Source organism: Zootoca vivipara, chromosome 11 (genome assembly GCF_963506605.1).
Source record: "Zootoca vivipara chromosome 11, rZooViv1.1, whole genome shotgun sequence".
Classification (NCBI taxonomy): domain Eukaryota; kingdom Metazoa; phylum Chordata; class Lepidosauria; order Squamata; family Lacertidae; genus Zootoca; species Zootoca vivipara.
In genome coordinates this window covers 328737-347089 of record NC_083286.1, presented here as the reverse complement: position 1 = coordinate 347089, position 18353 = coordinate 328737, and the positions used below count along the sequence as shown (strand labels likewise).

General features: G+C 41.8%; 1 protein-coding gene across 2 annotated transcripts in view; it reads right to left on the bottom strand.

The window, feature by feature from the left end:
* Positions 1 to 18353, bottom strand: part of TRPM3 (transient receptor potential cation channel subfamily M member 3) — a 345307-nt gene that overhangs the window by 93364 nt on the left and 233590 nt on the right. For both annotated transcript variants that reach the window (XM_035100060.2, XM_035100062.2), the window contains exon 8: positions 6188 to 6311. In XM_035100060.2, the coding sequence (XP_034955951.2) occupies positions 6188 to 6311 (124 nt within the window). The remainder of the gene's footprint in view (positions 1 to 6187; positions 6312 to 18353) is intronic.

The window sequence follows — 18353 nt, the reverse complement described above, 5'->3', positions numbered from 1 at the left end:
TGATTCAATATTTAGGAGGTTCCAGCATGTCAGCATGCTAAAGGGAGATAATAACTCATCAAGATATTAAAGGAAAAACAAAGCAGGATATCCTAGCCCAGCCCTCTTTTCTCCCTACAGCAAGGAGACTGTCATGGTATCTTACTTGACAAGAATATTCTTTCCATGAGAAATAAGGTTATCAAGCATCCTCAAACAGATACTTTGCATATGATAAGATCTGGGGTATTGAACCAGCAGAAACATCTCAACAAGATAAGCTTTGTTGATAGAGTTGTTGTGAAGGACATGGGGGAATCTAAGGGCTGCTTGCAATGTTTCATTTCAGCAGCAATTGTAGATACAAAAAGAACTGGAGAATAGTTACAAATAGGCAGTTTTCTAATGCTGGCAAATTCAAATAGTTCCCAGGCATAATTTCTCTATGTCTGATACAAATTTACAACACTTCCTATGAACATCCATCCATTATTGAAAAAATCAACAAGAGATGCTTTGTCTGTTTTGGAAAAAAATTGGGAAACTTATTTGGTGTTATTTGCTTATTTTAGTCCCCTTTGGTTAAACTCCTTATTTCTGGCTACCTAATACAGTATGTATTTATATCCAGAGATGGCAGCATGGCAGGTATGTATATTAAATCATGCACAAGTGACCAATACCTATTAGACCCTGTTCGCCTGCCCTTCCAACAGCCCTTCTTTGCACTCTGAAGACCAGAAGCCCAACCCATTCACTCCTGCATGGTCCTTGGGCTTGCAAACCCAACCACCAGCACTGGGTTGTGGCATCTCAAGGTTATTACGGTGCATCAGTGCCACATATTTATAAAAATCCAGATTCACCTAGAATAGCCAGCTTCCAAATTTTTCATGTTATGCTTCACTTATGAACAGAAAAAGAAAGACAAGATGTCTGCGTGCACAGGAATGGAGCCCAAGACTCCATGGAATTGAGCACTGGATTTGGTCTGAGAGAGGGAACCCAAAAGCAGCCACAGAGAGAAAACTAACCAGCCTAAAGTCAGATGAAAACGGCCCGTCGGGGAGGGCTGATTTAATAACTTCCACAGTACAGCATTTTGAAGCACTCTTTAACAAGCATGGCATTCAATCTACCATGTTTTTTTTTTAAAAAAGGGAAAGGCAGCTTGGGAGGGGGGGGGGGGCCTGTGGATCTGATCTCAGCAGGGGTGCTGCTGCAGCAGGAGATGTGCAAAAAAGTATCTTCTGCTATAAAAAAGGCCGAATCCCCTTTATTCTCCTTCCGCAGGGGAAGAGGAAAGAGGAGAATTCCCATGGATGGGAATAAAGTTGTGTGGGTAAATGCACCCAGAGAAACAGACCTGTGAACTATTTCACATTCCAAACCACTTCTAGTTGTCCCTTGTGTTTCAGAAGCCTGATTGGCTTCAACGGAAGTTGGGAATTGAGTGCCACAGTCCCGTGCTGTGGAAGACTTTTCAGTTGATATTCAGGAGGTACCCTCAATACTTAATTGCAGGCCTTTTAATGTCAACTGCCCTATTCAGTTGTTTGAATATTATTAAGATAAGCCAGTTATGGTTATGCATTTTTAATGGTATTTTATAACTACACTTTGTTGTTTAGTCGTTTAGTCGTGTCCAACTCTTCGTGACCCCATGGATCAGAGCACGCCAGGCACTCCTGTCTTCATAACTACACTTGTTGTTGTTTAGTCGTGTCCGACTCTTCGTGACCCCATGGACTATAGCACGCCAGGCACTCCTGTCTTGCACTGCCTCCCGCAGTTTGGTCAAACTCATGTTGGTAGCTTCGAGAACACTGTCCAACCATCTCATCCTCTGTCGTCCCCTTCTCCTTGTGCCCTCCATCTTTCCCAACATCAGGGTCTTTTCCAAGGATTCTTCTCTTCTCATGAGGTGGCCAAAGTATTGGAGCCTCAGCTTCACGATCTGTCCTTCCAGGGAGCACTCAGGGCTGATTTCCTTAAGAATGGATAGGTTTGATCTTCTAGCAGTCCATGGGACTCTCAAGAGTCTCCTCCAGCACCATAATTCAAAACATAACTACACTAGTATCCAGTTATTGTGGTTAAAAGTTTTATTACAGTATTTTGGAAAATAAAATTTTTATTTCAAAAAGAAACAAGAAAAAGGGGCCTTTGCAAAAAGACTACAGCTTGCTATACAATTTAAAAAAGGTAAAGGACCCCTGACAGTTAAGTCCACTCGTGAACGACTCTAAGGTTGCGACGCTCATCTCGCTTTACTGGCCAAGGGAGCAGACGTTTGTCCGCAGACAGTTTTTCCAGGTCATGTGGCCAGCATGACTAAGCCGCTTCTGGCGAAACCAGAGCAGCGCACGGAAATGCTATACAATTATGAGATGCTAATAGGAACACAACCACAACTCTCTGTTCTTGGCAATGAGTAAATAAAATCTAAGAGGCAAAAGGGATGGGGAAGGAGCTTCTTCTCCCATGCATGCCAAAAAGAGATGGGATTTTCTTGTTTCCCTTTAGCTAGAGACTAATTAAATGCTTCCCCATGCTTTCTTAATATGGATGTGTGCTCCTGGGATTCAACAGACTTTCTCTGAATGCTAGTAGGCATCTAAATTCCTGTCATCTAAATTCCTGGCATCTAAATTCCTGTCCTTGTATGACCATAAGTAATTTAACAGAATGGTGCTCTTACAGTCACTGAAGCCAGCAGCACAGTTAGACAGAAAAGGCAGCCCCACACTAGCGAAGGCCAGGCCACAGTCAGGCAGCTACTTACACACGGCTGCCTAAATGACAAGTGAGTGACTTGTGATGATTTTTAATTTGAGCTGTAACATTTGCTTAATATCACTGCTTTATCATTTATGACATTATGGGTCATTATGGGTCATTTTGTCAATCAGTGGTGGCTTTGCCCAAACAAGAGTTTATTGATGGTAACAGAGAAGTCTTCATTGATAGCAACATCCCTGGATTAGACGTCATTCACAGTCTACAATTTCACCTACAGCAGTTTTGTTTCCTGTGGATACAACATTAGCTCTTATGTGTCATTTTATGAGGCCTGACTGAATTAATTTTGGAATGGAAATGGGCTCACCAGACCTTTCCCACAGATAAGATAAAAAGAAATTTGACATCAATATTGTGGAAGGTTACTGAGGTTTACTAGCTAAAAGTGACACTGGCAACTCAGATTCTTTCAGACTGACTCCCACCAACTCAGCATTGTTGGAGTTTGGGGGAAGATATGGAACTGGAAGCCTTTAACACATTTCAGCCTCCAAAATTATTACTGTAGCTTTGTCCTTCCAGCTGTTATTCTGTAAAGCCAAAAACCAAACATGCTTAAAAAAGAGTAAAATATGTTTAATGTAAATAATTTTGCACTGTGAATCATTATCAATGGGTGAAACATTATTACATGCTAAAACTTTCTGTATATGGGCTGAGGGCTTGGCAACACACAATCTACTTATAGGGATAAAGGTTTCTTAAAGCCTATCTTGATTTCAGCAAGGCCTTTGACAAGGTGCCCCATGATAGTCTTGTAAAGAAGCTGGTAAAATGCAGGCTGGACAATGCTACCATTCAGTGGATTTGTAACTGGCTGACTGACCGAACCCAAAGGGGGTTGGCCTGGATGGCCCTTGTGGTCTCTTCCAACTCTATGATTCTAAAATACTCACGTGGCTCTGAGCCACCATTATAAAACAAAGTAGGTTGAATTTGTTATTGTTTGTGATCCTGCTTAATTATGCCAGTGACCATAAAACCTTTCATACACTTTTATTTACTTTCTCTGTTTTGTACACCACTAAGCTCATTGATAGGGGGGCAGGTGGCGCTGTGAGTTTAACCACACAGCCTGGGGCTTGCCGATCAGAAGGTTGGTAGTTCGAATCCCCGCGATGGGGTGAGCACCTGTTGTTCAGTCCCAGCTCCTGCCAACCTAGCAGTTCGAAAGCATGTCAAAGTGCAAGTAGATAAAAAGGTACCGCTCCGGCGGGAAGGTAAACAGTATTTCCGTGCGCTGCTCTGGTTTGCCAGAAGCAGCTTTGTCATGCTGGCCACATGACCTGGAAGCTGTCTGCAGACAAACGCCGGCTCCCTCAGCCAGTCCTCAGCCAGTAAAGCGAGATGAGTGCCGCAACCCCAGAGTCGTCCGCGACTGAACCTAATGGTCAGGGGGCCCTTTACCTTTTAAGCTCATTGATATGGTTAAATAAATGCCAACAAAATAACAATGTTAGCCATCTGAACTTGCAATCTAAACATAGCTGGGTTTTTTTTTAATGCTGATAAAACAACCCCTGTGCTGAGAAAAGGAGGCAACACGTCGACCAGTTCTTGGGCAAAATATAACTGTTTTAATCTGTAGTTAACCATAAACCAGACAGTGATCCAGGGTAATCATCTGTTTGATTTATTTTAGTTATAAAACTGAAGAAGCATTAACCGAAACAGATGATTTCCCTGGATCACTCTCTGGTTTATGGTTAACTACAGATTAAAACAGTTATATTTTGCCCAAGAACTGGTCGACGTGTTGCCTCCTTTTCTCATGTTTTTTTTTTATGGCTACCAGTATCATTTCTGTGCCAGGGAGCCCCCTCTGCTTAGAAAAGCTTTGCAGTCTGTCAACATCATCAAGATCTACTTCATCAAGCAATGGTGACCCTAAACCATCTCAGGCTTATCTTCCCTGTCACATGCATTATTTGGTTTGATTTTGCCTCACCACTAATAATTCAACACTCTTCTTACTGATGCCGCCCTTGATTTCTTCATGCAAGGCCCTGGGAAAGGGATTGCATCTTTCATTGCATTTTGCATAGCTCCTAGCATGCTGCTGGTGGCAAATAATTGTTCAGCAGCAGCAGCATATACACAGAAAGAATAACAGCACTGGTTTCAGAAAATGCACATTTGGAATTCAGATTCTGAGAACAATATTTATAAGCTAATATATATTATAAGCTAATATAATGTGATGGATGCATTTATGATGCTCTGCGAATAATTTATCCATAACTTAAAGTCCAATGAAACTTCTTAATTGAGTTAATGACATTGTACAGGTAAAGCCAATGGAAGCTAATCCTACAAATTTAAAGTGTTATGTAATTCCCATTTTATGTGTTCTTACATTTTACTTAAATCACCTTTTAATCAGCTGTTTGTGGCTGGCTTTATGGACCCTTCATGCCCTGGTCTCCAATTATACATGTACATGTATATGTAAAAGACAGAATGGTTTCTAAGTAACATCCACCGAAACACAGTTTTAGTTCACACAGTCATAGAATCATAGAATTATAGAGTTGGAAGAGATCACAAGGGCCATCCAGTCCAACCCCCTGCCAAGCAGGAAACACCATCAAAGCATTCCTGACAGATGGCTGTCAAGCCTCTGCTTAAAGACCTCCAAAGAAGGAGACTCCACCACACTCCTTGGCAGCAAGTTCCACTGCCGAACAGCTCTTACTGTCAGGAAGTTCTTCCTAATGTTTAGGTGGAAGCTTCTTTCTTCTTTCTTCAGTCTCCAAACCATGTGCTGGGGATTGGGGAAGTGCTACAGATTTGCATTTTAGTAGGGTTGCCATACGTCCAAGATTTCCTTGACATGTCCTCTTTTCCATGGCCAACATCTCCGGCCAGGCCGATTTTTACAATTTACAAAAAATGTCTGGGTTGTTGTTCTTTTTATGTTTCGGGCAAGAGGCTCCCGATCCTCAGCTGAGCTGTGTGTGTGTGTGTGTGTGTGTGTGTGTGTGTGTGTGTGTGTCTGTCCCCATCCTCTTTTTTGTTCTTCCAAGCATAGCAACCCTAATTTTAGATTCTCCCTCTTGTGCATGAATTCCCTCTCCCTTCCAAAGAGGTTAAACTTCAGGTAAACATGTCACTAACTATGGATAAGGCTAACCAGGGCTGCCCCAAATTGCAGTTTGCAAACGCCCTCCTAAGCATGGTTTCAGCTCATGGCTTTGAGATATTCCAGGCCAGCCTTAGAGAAGCCAGAGGTTGGGTAATGCAAATCTAACACAAACTATGGTTTGAGCCATGGAAGTTAGAAAGATGGACTGCATACCACTGCAGCCCCCCCCATCTCCAAACTGAGATCGAGACCTTATTTATGCACCAAGATGGTATGAAATTGGGCTTCTGCGTTTCATGCCTAGAGAATGTGCTTGCATACCAGTTCCTTCTTCTTCATGCATTCCATGAGGATTATGAAGAGATGCTGGGCCTGGGTCCGGGTATAGGTGAAGGTCTTCTGGATGGTGACAAGCAATTGGTCCCTCAGAGATTCATTGATAAGTCTGAAATTCAAAAGGGGGTTGAAAGGGGGCATTGAGAATTCTGGAACCAAAATCTTGACCAATAAGCAGTGCTTTGGGAAATCTCTCTTTAAAAAGCACATTTCTGAGAGAAGGAAAACACAGATACTGCACTGAAAACACTGAAACCTGTGTTTAATAGAAAAATTAAGCAAATCCCCATAATTTATTTCTGCATCTTATTTTGCAGTGTTTATTAATCTTCTAATTATGCTAATCTTGAGAAGCAGAGAGAAGCTGAGCCTTGCCTATGACCACTAAAAGTGTTTGTCAGAAATCCCTCTCTTTTCTGAGATTTCATCAGATATTGCAAACCTTCTTTCAAGCTATTACAGCTAGAATTTGCTTTAAAAAGAACAATAAAGAAAATTGTGTCATGCAGTTATCCCCAATACCACACACTGCAGTTTTCCACACTTGCAGAATCATGTCACGCATAAAGTCCTGGAGGGGAAGTTAAGAGGGTATTCACACATATGCAAGATTATGACAAGCTAGTCCATTCAGAAACTGCCAAGAAACAAAGAATTGAAAAGAATTGCTGTGTTTGAAGAAAGACCTGCCTTTTGAACAAGTCTCTGTTGCTTCAGAGTCATGGTATAAATTTCCAGATTATCACCTGGCAAAATGGCTCGGAAGCATATTGCTTACCTGGGACTTCTGAATGAATTTAGGCTGCAATTGACAAGCTGGGTTCAGATGCAGTCTTGTACTGACTTTTGCCAGCCCAGCTATATGTGGATCCTACTCTTAGAGACCGGAAAAAACCATTATGTAATTGAGAAAAGCAGCCATCTGATGCCACAAGCAGGACTGTGGTTAAGTATCCCTGCAAAACTGGTTACAACACTCCCCAGATACTCCCAATCTAGCCCTCCTCAATCTGGTTTCCTCCAGATGTTTTGACCTACAACAACTCCTATTATTCCTGACCATCTGCTATACTGGCTGATAGCAGGTGTGGGCAAAAACATCTGGAAGGCTCCAGGTTGGGGCAGGTTGCGCGCCCGTCTTTTTCTCCCTCCACAATATCATCTAGCACTACTGGATTGTGTAGAACAGGCTTCCTCAACCTTGGCCCTCCAGATGTTTTTGGCCCACAACTCCCATGATCCCAAGCTAGCGGGACCAGTGGTCAGGGATGATGGGAATTGTAGTCTCAAAACATCTGGAGGGCCGAGGTTGAGGAAGCCTGGTGTAGACCATACATTGTAGTCTGAACCTTTGCAGTGATGCATTATTAGTATAAAGATGACACTTAGATTTAGAGGAGGCAGTGAATGGATCCATGAGCTCAGTGGGTGAGTAGAATAACGCTTAATCCAAGCAATATAAAAATGTTAACAATGGGAGGTGGTGATTCCTATGATTGTTATCAATAATAAAATATTGTATTTTTATACTACCCTTCCACTAAACTAATCTCAAGGTAACCAAAATCAAAGCATCACATTTCAAATAATTATGAACCATCTGAAGATCAACAATGCTGAGAACACTAAAATATATTTGCCCTCCAACTGCTTGGGTAAACAAGTGTATCTTCTTCAATTGAGGCCTAAATATCAAAAGTAAAAAAGCCAGTGGAAAGGAGTTCCATAGGCCACATGCCAAAGCAGGCAAAGCCCTGTTCTGTGCCTCCATACAGTGAAACATAGCAAAGCCTGCCCTGAAGATCTTAATGACCAGGTCTACTGATCTTGGAAGTGATGCTCCAAATGTTTAGGGGTTTATAAACAAGTACCAAAATCTTGAACAGGGCCCAGCAACTATGGGGCAGCCAGTGCAGTGCTTTTAGGGTATACATAAATCATGACAAATAAAACATGGCATCTCTCCTTGCCGTGAGAAGAAGAAGAAGAAGAAGAAGAAGAAGAAGAAGAAGAAGAGTTTGGATTTGATATCCCGCTTTATCACTACCCAAAGGAGTTTCAAAGCGGCTAACAATCTCCTTTCCCTTCCTCCCCCACAACAGACACCCTGTGAGCTCCGACTTTCTGGTAACCCTAGAGCCTTATACCCATGCTCCCCCCCCCGTGGCACCTGATCTTCTGCGGAGAGTGCATGGCAGGCAACCAAACTCTTATTTTAAATTATTGTTATTATTAATTATTATTATTATTATTATTATTTTCTATTATTGCATACATCACATATCCGTAACATTCATATTACATTCCCTCTTCTCTCCCCTCTGGACCTCCCCCAACATCCCCTTCTGATTTATTTTCCCTTGTTCCATACTGCTGTTTCTAAAAAGTACACTATATTATTCCTTTATCTTCTACATATTTTGTTAATGAAGATGTGAGTGTTTATATAAATCCTGTCATCTAGTCAGTAGTTTTCTTTTGCTTCTGCAAGTATGCTATAAATGGTTCCTATTCTCTCTTAAAGTCACTGTGGTCTTTTTCCCGAAGTCTGTCTGTCAACTTTGCCATTTCTGCATAGTTCATCAACTTTTCTTGCCATTGTTCTTTAGTTGGTATTTCTCCCGTCTTCCAATTTTGTGCTATCAAAATTATCGTCGCAGTTGTAGCGTACATAAATAACATCCTCATCTCTTTGGGTATGTCTTGGCCTAGAATGCCTAGCAAAAAAGCTTCTGGTGGTATCAGACCCCTGAAAAACTAGCCAAGATGTATAAAAACAAGTCACCAAAATGTTGGAGGTGTGAGAAGGAAATAGGAACCCAAATGCACATGTGGTGGAAATGTGCAGAGATAAGTAAATATTGGAATAACATCTACGAAGAATTAAAGAAAATGCTAAAATGTAAGATTATAAAAAACCAGAAATGTTCCTACTAAACATAATACCAGAAGAAATAAAAAGTACAAATAGAATATTACTTATGTATGGTATTGTAGCCGCGAGAGTCCTAATCGCAAGAAACTGGAAAAATAAGAACACACCCAATGTATCAGATTGGCAAATTTTAATGAAGGAATATTCACAGCTAGCCAGGGTCACTGGGAGAATTAGAGGACAAACAAAACAAAAAACAAAAAAGGAATGGAGGATTTTTGACGATTATATATCAACGAGTAAAGTAACAAGATCATGAAAGCAGATTGGAACTGAACCTATTGGAAAATAAAAGGAAAAATAGAGGTGAACTTTTTGTATATAATAAGATGGATTAATATAAATTGTATAGGATATGATTGGAAGACCACTGTTATTTTATATATATATATATATATATATATATATATATATATATATATATATATATCTTATGTACTTTTATGTATTATTATTTTTTTGTATATGTCTTCTTTTCCCCTTTTTTTTCTTCTTTTTCTTTTTTTCTTCCCCCCCCCTTTTTGTTCCTTTCTTTGTCTAGAGGAGACAATTTGTGTATAGATCAGGATATGATATGCTCAATACAGCCACATCCTTTTCTTTTTTCCTTCCTTTTTCTTTTTCTTCTCTTCAACATATGGTAAACGAAGATTCGTGTTTTTTGTATGGTTTTAAAGATTGAAATAAATAAAAAACATTTTTTTAAAAAAAGCTTCTGGTTGTTTTACAAATGTTATTTTCAGCATTTTCTTCAATTCATTATATATCATTTCCCAGTACACCGAATATGAAAAATCTTTTTTATTATCTTCTTTAAATATATCCTTTAGCTGTCTATGATGTAACCAACTTTGGAGATGTTCTTTTATTTCTTCATATTCTTTCAAATTTAGTTTCCCTTCTTGTTCAACCAGCAACTCTCTGTATCTAGGCCATTCTCCCTTTTTTCCAATGTTTTAAGTGACAATGCTTCAATAGGTGATAGCCACCAAGGTATCTTAGATTCTAGTAGGTCTTTGGATTTCCCCCAAACTTTATACAATGTTTTGACATGAGTCAACAGTGTGATGCAGCAGCTCAAAAAGCCAATGCAATTCTGGGGTTGGACTGGATGGCCCTTGTGGTCTCTAGGTGGGTGGGGCTGAGAGACTTCAGAGAAGTGTGACTAGCCCAAGGTCACCCAGCAGCTGCATGTGGAGGAGCGGAGACGCGAACCTGGTTCCCCAGATCTGTCTAATTGCTGTGGAACTTAAAGCCCTATGGAGCAAAACATTGAACTTCCTGCATGTATCTGATCAAGCCATTTGTGCAAAACTAGCAAACCTTCTGAAAGACTATCAGTGATGCAGAAAGAAACAAAACTTTGATTCACTGAATGAACTGTTTGACGTGACCAAGGTGAAAGGCAAATGGATGTGCAAAGAGGACGAGAACCTCTACAAACTGCAAATTGAGAGCAAGGGTCAGGTTGGTTATTCCACTAACAAACGTGCTGGTGCAAAGACCATCCACCCATCCAAGCGAAAGAAGGCAATAGAAGCGACTGTGTCACCAGAATCAACACTTACCAGCTCAGCGCCACCTGATTGTTCCGAAAGCTACATGGACTCATCCGACAACAGCAAAGACAGTCCTTGGGAGGATGAGAATGAAGTATCAACGAGCACAAGGAAGCATAACCCAACAGGCATTGCAAGATGCCTTGTTACAAGCTCAAAGCTGTCGTCCCAACCCCATGTCAGTCAGCAATCCACAAGGCTATCTACAGGAGAGCTGAGCAGGTGAGGAAGCACTTGGTGAGCCCGCTTCATCTGGAGAAGTGGAGCACACACTTTGACAGCAAGCACGTTGAGGGCTTTGAATATCAGGCCATGGTCCTCAAGAATGAAGCAAAAGAAATTAAGTTGGCTGCGCTAAAATTGAAAGATGAGAAAGCTAAAACAATCGCAGAAGGACTCCAGGAAGTGTTAGAGGAGTTCAACCTGTGGGGATCAATTTTGATGATTGTTGCCGACACAACATGCGTGAATACTGGCAATAAGGCTGGCGTTGTTGTCCGGTTGCAGCAAATGTTCAAATAGAAGGTCACCCCAAACCCAAGTTCATCAGTTGCCAGCACCATGTGCTGGATCGCGTTCTTCGTGTTGTCATGGACAATGAGCTCCATGGGTTGACTTAATCACCAAACATCAAGTACTTCTTTGTGCAGGATTTGATGAGCAATTATGATAAATTGAAAACAGCCTTCAGCAACGGTCAAACTCAGATTAAGGAAACAGGCGGCTGGAGAGACGACATGAAGTTTATTTTACCACCTCACTCGTGTCTTCCATCACTTCACTGACAGGAATGAGATCCCCTTCGTGAAGTTTCAACAGATCCCAAACATCAGCAATGCATGCTGGAACTCTCGTGCCATTCTAGCCCTTCTTGCGTTTATTCTGATGCCTAAAACCAGGAACAGGCTGCGTAAAATGTGTTCATTCATTTCCTACTCATGGGCTGACCATTCGTTCAGCAGTTAATTGTTCCGCGCTAAAGATTTTGATGAACTATCTGCAGTTCTGAATGACTACCCAAGAGGTCTCAAATGCTTGAAAACCAACTGGAAAACAGATAAATCTCCAATCAACATTGACCGAAGCAACCAGTGCTGTGAGCGGGCGATCAAAGTTATGCAAAGACTTGCACGACTCCTCCCACTGAGATTCATCCTGTCCAATGACATTATCGTGAATAATTGACTTCCTTGTGTGTTTGATGACCCTATATAATGTTGTATATATGTGACTCTAAAGCTTGGGTTCAATTTTATATCTGCTTACTGTGACTTCAAAAAATGGTCAAAAAACTGATAAATAATTTTAAAAAAATCATTTTGTGTGTGAGGTTTTTTTTTATCAAATCTCTTTGAAAGTAAGATTTTATCTAATCTTTAATGAAAGCTCATCAAATTATGATACAGGGAAATGAGGTTGTAAAAAAGTCATCACCCTACTGTGCCTAGAATCATAGAGTTGGAAGGAACCGAAAGGATCACCTAGTCCAACCTCTGCAAGCAGGAATTCACTGGTAACATGGCTTGATTTCTGATGGCATTGTGGTCCTGGGCAATTGACAGGTGGGCAGCTCCACCTGCTTGTGACACTTGGCTGTGGGGAGTGGGCAGGATAAGAATCTGACCCACTGGTTGTACCTGGTCCCCCACTTTCATGGCCATGTTCTGCTGTTTGTGACTTTAGAGGTACCAAGAGATGTTCTAGGCCAGCTGTTGTTGGCAGGAGAAGGTTGCTCAAGGTAGGCCTTTTGCCTGACCCAACAGAGCACTCCTTGGGCCTACAGGTGAAGGATTCACCACTCTAACCATCCCTCCATTTGTGTTGTTTACAATTGCCATTGCCTAAAGAGATTCCTCCAAATATAACCAGAGTCAAACTCTTTACAGCTGGGCATCATTAAAATGGTTGAAAAAATGAGCATAATTTGGAGGAATATTAGAGGAATGAGAACAAGAGTCTAAGGACTCATGTGATGCTGGGAGATGGGTGAGCAATCTCCTAGTCATTCTCCCAACACCAAGCTCCCCTCACCCTTCTCAAATGGGAAAGCAGAAAGTGAAGGGTGGAATTTGATAGTTCTGCAATTAGCTATTCAGCCCCTATCTTTTAAAAAAGAAGAGAAAAGGGGGACCATCACATATTCTTTAGCCTTCCACTAACTACTTTCTTTATATACAAATTAAAACTGATTAATATTTTGTTTCACCTGTCTTGCAAATGTCAAAAAGAGTCACATGTAGTCAACAAACAGCTTACACCGACATTTTCAAACTGTTCCTAGCAGTTCCTTAAAAGACATTTTCTGATGAAAAGATGAATAATGGCGGGCCAGGTTCCCTGGAAGAAAGCTTGTCTACCTGTATTACCAAACCTGCCTTGAAATACACAGCCAAGAGGGAGAGTCAGGGTCATTCTAGGACACATTCTCAATTTTCACAGTGAGTCACCTAGCTGTATCTGACCTGGCCAGGGTCCTCCTGCAAATTCAGCTGTTTCTCAGCAGACAATTGATGTGGACCCTAAGGGTAAGCAATTTTAAAACCATGGGTTTAAAGTGATGAAAAGTACAGCTGTTTTACCTGCAGCAAAACTGCAGTTGTTCACCATGTGAATAGCACACCTCCATTTCTTGCTGAGTGTAGCCTTTTGCAGAGGGGTTAAAAAATCACCAGACATTCATGAGCTAAGAATAGATTTGTGGGACCCATGTCTTTATTTTGGGTCAGCAAGCAGCAGAGGAAAAGGCTATGCTGGTGTCTTAATTCCTATTGCAGCCACTGTGCCTAGTCTCATAGAAATCACAGGTGTAGTTAATTGAATAAACTAGATTGGACTAATTTTACCAAATTAGGTGATATGTGCAAAGGGAACCTTCAAAAGGTAGCATGCTATATTTTCAAGTTAAAAAAGAAAATGTTTTACGTGCCATGGAGTGGGAATGCAGAGTGGTCAATAAAAAGAAGGAATTGTGCCGCCACTCCATTGCCGGAGGTGGGAGGGAGCATGTTGGGTAGCGCCACGCTGCAGACCTGTTATCCAAAAAGCTGAATCCTGACTGGGTTTAAAGGGCCCCCAACTGGGCAGAACAGCACAGGTATGTAGCAGTTTACAATCTGGGGTGATAAGGAAAAGATAAGTTTGGTAGCTGAAGAAATTTCAAGCCCCATTGAAGTTGGGCCTGAAGCTGCTTTGCAAGTGGCATTGGCCAACTTCCTGCTCACTGAGCCTGTGGGCTTCTCCACATTTCCTCTTGTTCTGCCCAGGAAAAGCGCTTTTTAGCCCTCAATTGGAGCAAATGGTGATAGGGTGTTCCACAGACTACTCTGTTCCAAATGAAAGCTGAAGAGTGGGTTTTCCCTGAGAAAAGAGCAGGGCCAGGGGGAAACAGCTCAGATCCAGGCCTAGAAAGCTCTGGTCAAGCGGAAAACCACTCAAACCTCAAGCAGAAGTGTGGATGAATCCTTGATAGAAATCAGGGGTGACAACTGCTAGGGGCTCAGCCCTTTTGGGGCCCCCAATATTATTTTTTGGGGTGGCCCCTAATGTTCCAAATGATCAGGAGGTGGAGGAGGCTGAGCATGGAACCAAGCATGGCATGGATTGCCTGGCAAGCAGCTTCCTCCCGCTCCTGCCGCATAAGGGAAAGATGGGCAAAGCACCAGGAGGAAGAGGAGGCTGAACACGAGCCACCAACAGAGAAGCCATGCTGCCAACGTGTTGGTGGTGGTTAAGAGCGGTAGACTTGTATTCTGGGGAACCGGGTTCGTGTCTCCGCTCCTCCACATGCAGCTGCTGGGTGACCTTCTCTGAAGTCTCTCAGCCTGACTCACCTCACAGAGTGTTTGTTGTGGGGGAGGAAGGGAAAGGTGAATGTTAGTCACTTTGAGACTCCTTCAGGTAGTGATAAAGTGGGATATCAAATCCAAACTCCTCCTCCTCCTCCTCCTCCTCCTCCTCCTCCTCCTCCTCCTCCTCCTCCTCCTCCTCCTCCTCCTCTTTCTTCTTCTTCTTCTTCTTCTTCTTCTTCTTCTTCTTCTTCTTCTTCTTCTTCTTCTTCTTCTTCTTCTTCTTCTTCTTCTTCTTCTTCTTCTTCTTCTTCTTCTTCTTCTTCTTCTTCTTCTTCTTCTTCTTCGCCCCTGGCTCCTCAAACATCCTGATGTCACCTGCATGCCGTCACTCCGATCTTCAGCACAACCTGACGTCTTTTATAGAACCAGATATTATAAATCGTAAGTCTCCAGTGCCCTTTCTCCAAGGAAAGAATGACACTGTAACACTGCCCCAGAACCTCCATCATGTGTGGAAAGTGAGAAATATGAAGCAGTTAACCACGGGCCTGGAATTATGTAAGAGTCTCCCCCCCCCCCGCCCCGTGTGTGTGTGTGTGTGTGTGTGTGTGAGAGAGAGAGAGAGAGAGAGAGAGAGAGAGAGAGAGAGAGAGAGAGAGAGAGAGAGAGGCAGGCACATATTTTGAAATCAGGCAATATCCCAGTGATGGAGCATGTCCCCCAAACATGTAGTGCAGAATTCTTCAAAGTAATATTTATTTCGCCAAGTTTCTTTAACCTGATACTAAGGTTCTGTTTCGGAAATTTTACACCCCCACCAAAGGTATCCTTTAGAGAAATTGGCAAATCCTCTAGGAAAAATCATAATGGTTAGAGGTAGAGACGGGCTGCTCTTTTGCAAGCAGGCCATTTGCATAATTTGCTTTGTGACCTGCCACTTAGCTTTTTGCCTTCATGAAATAAACTCAGTTTATATTGTGACGCTTCTAGGCCACTGGCAAGACTTGGTATTTTCAAGTGCAATTTCTTGGTGGTTCATTGAGGCAGAAATAATTGTAAGCAGAAACAGATTGAGGGAAAGCCTTATGTTCCTTTAAAAACAAACCGTACATAACTAAAGCACAAACTGGTCTCTGCTGTCAGCTAAAAGACCAAGCACTACTTTCTGGGAGGCTGCACCCCCTGCCTGCCAGAAAGAACTTCCAGGCAAGGACGAGACCCACTGAGCCTCATCCATGGGGGCTTCCCCCTTCCATCTCCATTTCTCTTTTGCCCCTTTACACTATGCCATTAAACAATAATGAAGAACACTTTGTGTAAGTTCTCAAGTAATTTAGGTCAAAGATCAACATACTGAAATCTATTTATGCTCCTCCAAATTTTAGGAGCAATCCATTTAAAGGGTTTTGCAATCTACTTGTTTGAAACACAACAAAAATTCAACACCCCCCCCCATGCCATCCATGTTAGTGGTATGGAAGCATTTAGGCAAAATCAGTGGCTGAGCGAATGTCACTGCAGTGTCTGGAGAGCTAGATAATGCAGCTGTATCCATGTTTGTCCTCTCTTTTTGGGGTGATGGAGTTCATCTTTTTTGGCCAATGTGTAGGTGGCCATTCTAATCATATAATGCTACAACAGGACACTGAGGATATAACCTTAAAAGTCCATCAAAAAGTCCATTTACTCTGCATATTGGCTAAAAGGGATAATGTACCCTTATTTCGCTTATTATGCTATTCAAGACATATACCTTTGCAGCATTAAAATTATAATGTGTACAAAAGCAGTGGAAAGAATATAGGTAAAGGGACCCCTGACCATTAGGTCAAGTCGTGGCCGACTCTGGGGTTGCGGCGCTCATCTCGCGTTATTGGCCAAGGGAGCCAGCGTACAGCTTCCGGGTCATGTGGCCAGCATGACTAAGCCGTTTCTGGAGAACCAGAGCAGCGCACGGAAACGCCGTTTACCTTCCCGCTTGGAGCGGTACCTATTTATCTACTTGCACTTTGAGGTGCTTTCGAATTGCTGGGTTGGCAGGAGCAGGGACTGAGCAACGGGAGCTCACCCCGTCATGGGGATTCGAACCGATGGGAAAAACTAATACCTACCCTGTTTCTCATATTTTAAGACATACCCATAAAATAAGCCATAGCAGGATTTTTAAGCATTCAAGGAATATAAGCCATACCCCGAAAATAAGACACAGTGATAGGCGCAGCAGCAATGCCGGCCGCGGCAGGAGGAGGAGGAAAAAAATAAGACATCCCTTGAAAATAAGCCATAGTGTCTTTTTTAAAGGGAAAAATAAATATAAGACATGTCTTATAATATGAGAAACACGGTACTGCTTAGAAATATTCATGTAGCCATACTACTTTTGTGATGACTTTTAAACATTTTCCTTTCACTGTGGATCCAGCCTCATGCTACAATTACTGATACTGGTTTGGATCCTGCAGTAATCAAATATGTTTATTCGGCTGTACGCCCATCATAAAACACAACACAACAAAACAAATCAAATAAAAACCACAGACTCATACAAACCACAGATAATATAACACAATTCACAGCTCACGAGGACAAATATTAACAATTCAAAAAACATATCTTGAAGGTTTAAGATTAAGATTAAAAATTTAGGCGCCTAACTAAAATCAATATCTGATGTCATTAAAAAAAAAAATTCTTATAACTATCAATAATCAGCTAACATTCCATTCCGTCTCTTGTACGAGAGGACGGCTGTTAGGAATTTAGCAACCTGTAGAGTGATATAAGGGTCCACATCTTGAAGAACCCAGGCTAGCTGAAGGTCAACTGGATTATCAGCCATAGGCTGGATTATGGAGTTTAATATACTAGCACGAGCCGAACTGTACATAGGGCAGATAAACATAACATGGTGTAAAGATTCAGTTGATTTCATTTCGCAAGCACACATTGAAGAGACTTGGCCCTTAGTAAATCTATGTCTCAGCACATTAGTTGGAAAAACATTGAACCTAGCTTTAAGGAAGGCGATCCTGCAGTATAGTTTGGGAGCCTTTCCCCTGACCTTCCTCCGCTGCCCCAACGGTGCAAGTTGGCGAGATTGGCCTCCCACTTAACTCACATGAACTGTCTGCAGAGGTGCATGCAATTCGACCAAACAGAAATATTTCTTTGTATTTCACACACAACCATGTTTGCTAACAAGGGGAGCCTTATCAATAATGGCTCTTTGTTAAGTCTACCTCTATAGGTATTTCTCTCAGGGTCAACCTAGATGCCACATGTCTCATTGCTGCCCCTACCGCCACAGACAGACAGACAGACAGACAGACAGACAGACAGACAGACAGACAGAGGGACTGACTTTAATTCATTCTAGCCAGACTGAAATATCCAAGGTTCCAAACAGGAATGGGTGAATCTATCAATTTCAGTTTCTCTAAGCTTCTTTGGTTTATTGAATTTATATTTTATAGCATTTATATTTCACATTTTTCCTCAATAAGATCAATGCGGTGTTCATATTCGCTTCTTCATTTAATCTCCACAGCAACCTTGTGAGGTAGGTTAGGCTGAGAGGCAGCGACTGGCCCAAGGTCATCCAGTGAGTTTCATGGCCGAGTGGAGATCTGAACCCTGCTCTGACTCTCTAACCACTACACCACACTGGCCAATTCACCAATTCTTGGTTGCTTTCACCCAAACAACACTCTTGCTAACACAGATATTATATGGATAGATGTAGATATAGATATAGATATAGATATAGATATAGATATAGATATAGATAATTGTTGGGAGAAGGATCAGTATCATTTCATGCTTCCCTGCTTGTTCAGACTTGTCTCACAACAAGCATTACTATAGCTTTC